General features: G+C 44.8%; 1 protein-coding gene across 2 annotated transcripts; it reads right to left on the reverse strand.

The window, feature by feature from the left end:
• Positions 1–3510: 3510 nt before the first annotated feature.
• On the reverse strand, positions 3511–9735 carry LOC127345581 (uncharacterized). Of its 2 annotated transcripts, none has more exons than XM_051372067.2 (5): positions 9489–9735; positions 4742–6725; positions 4562–4633; positions 3879–4315; positions 3511–3760 (listed from the first exon to the last, which is right to left on the reverse strand). In XM_051372067.2, exons 1-5 carry the CDS (start codon positions 9704–9706, stop codon positions 3709–3711), a joined length of 2763 nt encoding a protein of 920 aa, XP_051228027.1. In that variant the 5' UTR covers positions 9707–9735; the 3' UTR covers positions 3511–3708. The 2 variants fall into 2 exon arrangements, with proteins under 2 accessions (XP_051228027.1, XP_051228028.1); XM_051372068.2 differs by lacking the exon at positions 9489–9735 and adding an exon at positions 7320–7539.
• Between the last annotated feature and the right edge of the window lie 611 nt (positions 9736–10346).

Raw genomic sequence — 10346 nt, forward strand, 5'->3', positions numbered from 1 at the left:
TGATGAAGAATGAAGAAATGAAGTGCAAGTTCAAGATGAGCCATCTCGAAGAGATCCTTTGCTTGAGTCTTGCCATCCATATGGTGATCATGGATATGTGAAGATGCGCCGAAGAAGAAGCTCTCCCATGGTGGATTATGGGGGAGCAATCCACATGGTGGTCATGGTTATGTGAAGATGCGCCGAAGTAGAAGCTCTCCCATGGTGGATTATGGGGGAGCAATCCACAAGACTTCGTCAAGCAAGCACAAGCAAGAAAGGCGTTCCATCTTGTTGAGGTCAAGATCGTCGTCATCAAGCTCAAGTGGATTGCGCAAGTATAAGGTTTGCTCTTGATAGGGTTTCTTTCTCACCGGTCTCATAGTGTAGTTGGAGACCGGTTTATAGTTTAGTTGTCGTACTATCAAGAGGGCTCTCGAGTGAGTAACTCGATCATATCGTTCGGAGAGAGCTCAAACCTTTGCATCCTTGCATCATCTTTCTTGGTTGCTATTTGGACCTTATCCATGTGATGTTTTAGAGCTTGTGCTTATTCTCATGACAAGCTCTAGTTCATCGAAAACGGATTTCGCATAGATCACTTGTTGCGTTTTCGAGTTTGGTTCATCATCTTTCTTGGTTTTATTTGGATCTTATCCATGTGATGTTTTAGAGCTTGTGATTATTCTCATGACAAGCTCTAGTTCATCAAGAATGGTTTTTGCATGGGCAACTTGTTGCATTTTCGAGGTTGGAGGTTTTACCGGTATGTCTTTCTTAGATAGGTAAAACCTTTCATCATTTGTTGCTATCCTACTTTGCTGGACTATGATGTTTCTATGCATATTGTTGTAGAGCTCGTTGTTGTGATTTCAACGAGCCCAAGATCATCGAAATCGGAGTCCGGATGCAAAAGTTCTTAAGGTTTTCGTATGGGGTGTTTAGGTAAAAACGTTTTGTGAGGAGGGGCCCTGGCTAGAGCCTCCACCCTGCCCTGGCCGGAGCCTCCACCCTGCCCATGGCTGGAGCCTCCAGGCAAGGTACCGCTCGCGGTACCCAGCCCACGGCTGGAGCCTCCAGGCGAGGTACCGCCCGTGGTACCGGATAATTGCCAAGTGAGGCAGTTTTGTTCCAGGGCTTTGGGGCGGCTCGGCGGTACCCCGGCCGGTACCTCGGCCGGAGGCTCCGGCCTCCCCCTCCCGGCCCGCAGCTCCATCGCCTCGCTCTCCCTCACGCGCGCTGCTCACACGGGCGGTAGTACCGCCCCTAGCCGGCCGGTACTACCGGCCCCATGTCGAGGCAGCCCCAACGGGCAGAATTTTGGGGGCCTCCCTTTTAAGTCTTTCTCTCCCATCTTTCTTGGGGGCTGCTTCTTCCTCCTCTCTCTCAAGCCTCTCTCCTCCATTGTTGTTGACATTTTGAAGCTTGAGATCTCTCTCCCCTTCCCATGATTCTTGCATCTATTTGAGAGAAAGATTGAGGGGATCTAGATCCACACTTTGACCAAACCAAATCATCTCTTTGTGAGTGAATCTTTGGGATCTAGATCTTGGGGAACTTTGTGTTCTTCTTTTGTTCTTCCTCTCTTATTCCCCCAATAGCTTTTTGTAGCTTTGTTGGAATTTGAGAGAGAAGGACTTGAGCATCTTTGTGGTGTTCTTGCCATTGCATTTGGTGCATAGGTTTGAGTTCTCCACGGTGATTCATGGTGGTGAAAGCAAGAAGGTTGTTACTCTTGGGTTCTTGAAACCCTAGACGGATTCTACGCCTTTGTGGCGATTTGTTGGGAGCCTCCAATTAAGTTGTGGATGTGTGCCCCAATCTTTGTGTAAGGCCCGGTTTCCGCCTCGAAGGAAATCCCTTAGTGGAACCGTGACCTAGGCCTTTGTGGCGAGGGTCACCGGAGATTTAGGTGAGGCGCCTTCGTGGCGTTCGGTGTGTGGTGTGAGTACCGCATCTTGGGGTGAGGCCTTTGTGGCGTTGGTGTGCATCGAGCAACCACACCTCAAGGTGAGCCTCTTGTGGCGTTCGGGAGCACTAAGCAACCGCACCTCTCCACCGGAGATTAGCACTCGCAAGAGTGTGAACTCCGGGATAAATCATCGTCTCCCGCGTGCCTCGGTTATCTCTATACCCGAGCTCTTTACTTATGCAATTTACCTTGTGATAGCCATCGTGCTTGAAGTTATATATATCTTGCTATCACATACTTGCTTGTATTGCTTAGCATAAGTTGTTGGTGCACATAGGTGAACTCTTGCTTAGAATAAGTTGTTGGTGCACATAGGTGAACCATAGTATATAGGCTTTGGGCTTGACAAAGTAAAAGCTAGTTTTATTCCGCATTTGTTAAGCCCATCTCGTAAAAGTTTTAAACCGCCTATTCACCCCCCCCCCCCCTCTAGGCGACATCCGTATCCTTTCAGCTGCGTGAAGCTCTTTTCTGTGTTGACACCAAGTGATAGCTGATCCATGGTGAAGTCAGAAGAAGAGAATATTATGAAGGCCGGATTTGGAGGACTAGCTAATGGAGGTTCAAGTCTTTGCGTTGTTGAGGGGTTTGCTTGGTGTTCCGGACTTCGCAACAGTGGTATGAAAGTGGGGGCGGCATCACATGTGAAGTTCAGAGTCTTTCAGGGTGAAAACCCCAGGTTGAAAACCCCAGGTCTGGCCTTAACTGGTTGTGCCTGGCAATGTCCTTGTTGAAGGCATTGTTTTCAGAGCGGAGACTATCTTCAGGGTGAAAACCTAAGATCTTTGATCGGGCGACGACGGTGCTGGTGCACTGTTCCCTTCTTGGAGGCGTTGCTTTTGAAGAGTCTGAATTTCAAGTGTTGTCTTGGTGGTGGATGTATTACTGTTGCTAAGGCTGGGATACTGTAGCGGGACTTTATTTTTTAGTTTTGTTTTTCTCTTTTTTGGCTGTGTGCATATCCGTAATGTTATTAGAACATTGCGTTGTTGCAGAGGCTGGGTGTAATTAGTATCTTCTGATATTAATATATTCCCTTTATAAAAAAATGCAATAATTAAAAAAATCATTGGAACTGCTATGGAATAGTAACAATTCAAAAATTCAGATTTTTTTTCAAAATGTCTGGATAAGTATCACACTATGACACTACCCTAATAGCCTGCTATGAACAGCCTAATGGAATGAGGAGCCACAAGTTCACTAGCTCCTAGAGGCACTATGAACAGCCTAGTGGAATGAGGTGCCACAAATGTAATTATGACACAGAACAAGATATTTTCCAAATGTCAGATTTTGTGGGGAGCAAGAATATTATTGTGAGACTTTTCTAGGAAGAAAGAAGATGAGGGTCCAAAGTATATATATGTTTAGTAATAATTATTTAAATATAGATATTTTGTATCAGTACACTTTTGTATTGTACATTATGAATTCTACATGTGAGGTTCTCCAAACATTTTACTTATATTACTAAAAAAAATAAACACAATATAGTATTAGATAAGCTATATTTATCCACAATATTTAACCAGTGTGAAAAGAGAAAATGAAATGCATACATTGGTCGCCAACAATCAGGCCAAATAGACACTATCAATCAAAAGTACAACCACTTGCACAGAAGTACACATTGGTAGACACATACATTCAGACACTCTTGCGTGAAATAAAAAGCAGAACCGTTGATGTGAGCGTTGGTTGGTATACAAATGCCAAGTCGATGCTTCATGCCAAACACAATCAAAAGGTGTCACTTAAGCAAGTAAAACCGTTATGGTGCGTGCATGTTCACCGTAGTAGCGTGATCTGCAAATAACAATCAGATAAATACTGTTAGATGAAAACACCTCAGCAGAAAATAGTACAGGAATATCATAAACTTCAATGAACAACAATGTTGTGAGGAGAAAAGAAGATAAGTTACCTTTCATGGAAATCGGGGCAGAGCTCAAGCTGTGCCCGTAAATTACTAACGAGAGAAGAGATGGATGATGTATGGTCGCTACCAACCCCAACATCACAGTGAAACAGTTGAAAGCTCTCAAGTTTTCCACCAGTCTTTGCCACTTCTTTCAGTTGCTCGTACACTCCACACTGCAGGATTGTCTCTCTGTACTTGTTGTTTCCTACCATCCAGGTCATAAGCTCAAGTGTAGCTCGCCTTATGCTAGGAAAATCAGTAGTTGGATACTTGTATAATTCTAATATCTTCTTAAGCTTCAGGACCAACGTATCCACAGTTAGGTTGGCAACAACCAGTGCTTTGGCAAAACCACTTGCATCCAGGCAGTAACAAATTTGCACAGTGAGGCCTATAAAACTCTCAAACACCTTTCCCGCTTCAACCCACTGGCCATCATACTTTATCCACGTATATATGCAAAAGAAAAAAAAAGATAATTTTGAAGGAAATAAATCAATAATTCAATCCTGCTACAGGTGTAGCAGAAAAGAGAAAAAGAAAAAAGGTACAACCTCCGTCGGAAATAAGTGACTCAACTTTGTCTAGATAAAGATATATCTACACACTGAAATGCCTCTAGATACATCTGTATCTAGACAAAGCTCAGTCACTTATTTCCAACGGAGGGAGTAGTATTTTCTTACATTAGCTAAATTTTCATTGGTACATCCTGGCTGCTCCAGCTTGGCCACTTGGTCAACGATGGCTTTCAGCACCTAATCAAATTAGATTAAAAAAATTATGTTTGCTGTACTGAAATTTCCAATGCAAACAGAACATATAAAGGGATTAGGGAGTGCAAAAAATATATTAAACAAAGTTACCTGCGGCAGTGCCTGGTCTATTATTCCCATGTGCTGAATAAACTTCTCTGTCCCTCCGTGGGCACGCAAGTTCTGTAGTAGCTTTGCATTCACACTTGTTGTGCGCACTCTATCCTCCTCGGTAGCACATGCTATTTTGTTGACTAGCCGGATCGTTTCTGGTTGTAAGCGGGCATACATCCTCCTCCTGCTCTCCTCTCGGTTCCGAGGGAAGAGCATCTCCACTATCATCTCCATCTCTTTCACAGTGATCTCTTCTAGGACGGCGACAGCATTTTCTTCACATCCACTTGTTAGAACAGCTAGTGCTTTGGCAGCTGCCTCACAGTGATTCACCCGTTCCGCCGAAAGCACATCCTCTAGATCAAGAATTCGCAAGGTAGTCGGCTGCTTCTGCATCCATGGTGGCAAAAGTTGGTCCAGGTCAAGGGCTTCTATGAAGGCCGTCGTTGGTGCAGAGAAGCCTTCATCTTCCGGCAAATTAATATTCTTATCCTGGATGGATGACTTAATCTGGCTTAGCTGCTCACTGTTGGTGTACTCCAGAAGTAATAACTTGGCTGCCACTTTGGTGGTATCTACGTGCGCCGCCTTGGAGAGAAGACATTCCTTGAGCTTCTTTATGATCTCAGGTGATCTCCCAATCTCTATCTTTTCCTTTTCATCCAGTGCTAAACATGCTACGACTCTTGCTGCTCCCACATGCCCCAAGATTATCCCGGTATCGGCCAGAAGGTGAATATTTGCTGAGGCTTCTTTCCTCAGCTTCTTCCCGGCATCACCAGGTGTGGCTACCAGCTTGCTCAAGATTTTGAGCGCCATGCCAACGATGATTTCTTGGTCAATCTTCCGTATGGAAGTAGTAGGGATGTCCTCTTCTCTTTGAAGCAGAGGAATAATCTCTTGTTCAATCCAAAGGTCCGAGATTACTCTTTTGCTTCCATGACAACACCGGAGGTTAAGGTTGGTGAGGTCTATGATCTTGGGTAGTATATCAATGAGTTTCTCGGCCTGCCGACAGTTTTGTTGGATGTTGGTGAGCTCGTCTAGGATTCGCAAGCCGAACCAGACGAAGTCCACATCCATGTTGCTTGCCATAGACTTGAGCAGAGAAGAAGTGATAAGATAGATGGCTTGAGGAAAAGTGTCGAGCAGAATGTCTGGAGCGAGCTTGAGAAGTACTCTTGAAGCATGGCCTCTCATGTCCTCCTCATCTCGTGTCCCGGTGAAGCCTAGCATGTCGATGAGCTTCCCCAGTACGTCGGTGTCGAGGGAAGCTCGAAGCTTCGCGAGGGCCAGGCTGCTATACTCCTCTGATCTAAGAATGCGGTCCATGGCTCGGATCCCAACTAACTGGTCGTCAACGGCGATGTCGGACACCGCCAGCTGCTTGGCGAAGGTGATGAGGTTCATGTTGAGGGTGGCACGCCAATTCCCAGTGATGAATGCCAGGTAGTTGTCCCTCCAGTAGCGATCGACTACTATTCTGCCGGAAGGCCCATACAGTCTGTACTTGATGATGGTGCAGAACACGAGTGCCCAAACCACTGGGGTCCGCAGGACGATGAAGATGATGCCCTGGGTGAAAACCAGCCCGTAGAAGATGTTGAGGGACCACCTGATGTTCCGGTGGTCTTCTGCGCCTTTGTGCTGGGGGTCCACATAATCCTGCTTCTTGAGACGATTTAAAGATAGCACAATGCATGTCGCAACAGCGGCGATCTGGGCAAGCCGCAGGGCAACAAAGATGGCCATACCAAGGCAGGTTCGGCCATCGCACCCCTTCTTCTGCTCGTCGTCTTGTTTTCCAACCTGCAGCCTAGCTCTTCTTTCGCCACCAGATTGGTGATAGTCTTGATTGATTCTCCTGCGTCTCCACCAACTGATACGTCGCTCATACTCCACGGCGTTCTTGCTCTTTATCAGCACTTCTGGTGCGCGCAATAGAAGTTGCTGCGTGGGATCATCGTACCCACCCAGGATCCTGTCAATCCATTGTAACTCATGATGCGAAAACTTTCCACCCATATGGCTCATATTATGAAGAGATAAAACATTGGGTATATCAGACGTATTTCAAAAGTTTTGACTACATCAACGGAATCAAGCAAAAATACTAAGCGGCTAAAATTAGGAAAAAGAAAACATACACCGAAAATCACAAAATGTACTGAAGCCTAGAGCGACAAATGGGTACGTTTTGACCAACAATCTCTAGAATTCTGACAGTGGAGGGACCAACAAAAACATTATGCAAATGCACAGCTAGCCAAATTTCAATGTCTGATTTCCTTTGGATTGCTACAAACTAACAAATCAGAAGAAAAAATATATACGGACACAGTGCACCTACATTTTAGTACTAGCTAGATTTGACCAATTGAATTAACTAAACATGCAATATTTATTATTTTAGATAAAAGGCACAGAGCCCAGCTTAAGCCAAAACACGCAATATTCAGGTAGAAACAATTGTCTCCTCCGCAAATCACATAACCTCGAGCTTCCAATGAGCGAGCACATCACCGCTTAGCTAGAAACGAAACAAAAGAGGAAAACCAACTACGCGGGCACGCACCTCGAGTCCCACATGAACCCACCCTGCCTCCGCCGCCGACAATCGCCTCCGGGGGCAGCAGCCACCACACCACGGGTAGGCGAGCGGCGGACGAGGTCGGACGCCGCTCCCTTGCGCCGAGGCTCAACCCCTCCCCTGCCGCCGTTTCCATCTCCGGCCGCTCGATTTCTCCTTGCAGCAGATTCCGAAACTTTTGGGGGCAAGGGGGTTTTTTTGGATAGTTTCTATCACAATATTCTTTGCATCTCTACCCCGGGATTGGAAAGTGCAAATACTGCAAATCAAACCTGGCCAAAGGGCCGGGCTTTTGACGTGCCGACCCATCACGTGAAATCGCCCGGCATGTGGCTCAATGGGCCTGTGGCATCGAGCATGCGTGCGAACCCAACTTGGCCCGTTAAGGTGTCGGCCTGCTAGGCTTGCGACAGGTACATGGGAACGCCAGAGGCGGGGAAATTCCAACTTTGGAGGTGGGCCAGGTGTAGGGGTAGGGAAAAAACCGATGACCGAAGATCGAAACCGAAAAAACCGAGACCGAACACGAAAAGACTGAAACCAAAATGACCGATAAAAAATTAGATAGAAAATTTTATAGACCAAATTTAGTTTGGTCAATTCGGTCATTTATTTCAAGTAACTGAATATACCAAACTAACCAAATTTTATGTGAGAATGTCCCAATCTTTAAAATATTGTGATGTGCGTGAGATGTGGTATTTTTGAATGTTGATCAAACTTCTCTAGCATTGTTACATTTTTTGTTTTAATTGTTGAACGTTTATTCCTGCCAATTGATAATAATATATATGCAAAGAAAAAAGTCTAAAATACATCTAAAATGTTGTGAACCTTTTACTAAATAATGTCTAAGTTTTGTGTTGACAATATCGGCCACACTGTTCGGTCATGACCGAACCCGAATCCGAATTATTGGCTACCCAAATTTGTTGGGTAGTAAAACTAACAAGTATATTTTAGTCTTCATTTTTTATGACCAAATTTGAAATAGATCGAAATAGAAAAACCGAACTGTCATCCATGACCGAATGCCCATCCCTAGCCAGGTGGAGCACGGGTGGAGCAAAGGTAACAAGTGTAGAGCTCTATGCAAAAGATGCGAACAAAAGGTCAATATGAAGCACGAGCACGAAGGAAAGCACCGCCACTTGGTGAGACACCACATGAATCATAAGCAAGGGTCAACCTCATAGTTTAGATTATTAGAGCGGTGTACTCTTTTCCTTACCTTGGGATTTTAAGGCTTTTTGATGAAGCAGCAATTTTTTCATCCCATGTGAAATCTTGCCTTATATTACTATTTTCTAATTTTCCTATAATTCTTTGTTTTGTCCCAATTTTTCGAGCAATTTCACACTTGGAGATGAAAAACAGCCAAAACGGGCCGCACGTGAGCCGACACGGTACGACCCACCAGTCAATGGGTTGCCTGCTTGCTGGGGGTGATAGGCACATGAGCACAGGGCCGGGCCAGTGGCGTGCCAGGCCGGCCCATTGGCCAAGTTTGACTGCAATATGCCACGGGGCATGCTCTCCCTTCTCGGTCTCATGTTTCCATTTTGGGTGTTGGGACCAGGGTTTTAGGCTTAGACTGGTCTCCAATTCTCAATGTCCGAACGACACACTCAGCTTTTTTTTTTTGTTATCTCTAGTTTGATTTAGTAAAATATTAGTTATTTCAGATATATATGTGGTTGTTATAATGTAGTTTGATACACTAAAACGTTAGCATATCTAGATAAATATGTGTCCATAAGAGATAACACCGAACAGGTACATGAGGAGGAGAGAGAGGTGATCGTGAAGAAACCCACGTCTCCGTCACCGGTGACGTACGAGTTAAGATGAATTCAAGTAGTACTAGAAATTCTGAGAATGGCCTCCGAAAAATGCTAGCTCACCGAGTCCCTAACTTCCTATATAAAATTTCCTCGAAATGACATGCTTTAGTATTGCGAAACTATGCAGGAACTATAGTTTTGACATTCTTCATGCAACCCCTCATTTTTCTTGTAAATCGTTTCAAAAAGACTAGCATATCCTGCCGCCTCCTGCCAGCCTAAATTTGTGATTTTTGTGAAACTGGTAGCACTACGTCAACTTGTTGAGATCTAACACTTATGAAAAGATGGCCAGGCAGCTGCAACATACCCGATTGATTCGACGAAGGCGACGATGGTGACATACCAAAAATCCTGCTGTTTTATGAGGACCGAGAACCCACCGAGCAGGACGACAGTGGCCCAGATAGTCGCCAAGGTCCCCAGGCCGTTCATAACCTTGGAAACTATGGCCGTGCAGACAATGGCGAGGTTGAGCCTGTCTTCTGGCAGCGGGATCTCCTTCTGACGAGCACCAGAAGAGTGCATGGTTTCTAGCTTGGGTGGTCAGCAGCTTGCAACTGGCCACAACAATAATGTTAACGCATACGTATATATATATGCAAGGAGTATGGAGGTTTTGCACAAGGAGCTAGCTGTCAGGTGGATCTTTTGTAGCTTACGATCTATTATGGATCAATACCAGAGATGAAAACGCAAGCAAAGATCAAAGGAGACTGCATGTGTGATAAAGAGCATGCGCAGCGCTGCTGGTCCCTTAATCTTACAGGAGAAATGCACCAAAAACAGATGCTTCCATCGGCTTTCCGAAAATCAGGACAGAAGGACGGCTTCATCATATAAAAGAGGAATCAGCTTGTTCTCTACATATTGTCGGCTAAGAATAAGATGCTGAGGTCCTATGAGATTATAGGTGGGTCCCACCTGCCAGATTTCATGTCAATTCTTGCTTAATTCATATTTAGTGTTTTCTGCCAAATACTTAAGAAAATATGGTGGGTTTTTGTCCCGTCTCCAAACGTAAAGTGCTGGTATTTGATACTCCCTCCTTACCAAAATATAGTGCATATAAGATTTTTCAAAAGTCAAATGACGTGAAGTTTGACCATGTATGTAGACAAAAATATTAACATCTAGAATACAAAATCAAACACTATTAGATTCTTCA

Source organism: Lolium perenne, chromosome 3, assembly GCF_019359855.2.
Source record: "Lolium perenne isolate Kyuss_39 chromosome 3, Kyuss_2.0, whole genome shotgun sequence".
NCBI classification, from domain to species: domain Eukaryota; kingdom Viridiplantae; phylum Streptophyta; class Magnoliopsida; order Poales; family Poaceae; genus Lolium; species Lolium perenne.

Coding starts and splice junctions, on each gene's coding strand:
- LOC127345581 (XM_051372067.2), bottom strand. CDS start 9,706: ATGCACTCTTCTGGTGCTCGTCAGAAGGAGATCCCGCTGCCAGAAGAC. Junction 4,634..4,741: donor TAGACCAGGCACTGCCGCAG/GTAACTTTGTTT, acceptor TAATTTGATTAG/GTGCTGAAAGCCATCGTTGA. Junction 4,316..4,561: donor CCAATGAAAATTTAGCTAAT/GTAAGAAAATAC, acceptor ACGTGGATAAAG/TATGATGGCCAGTGGGTTGA.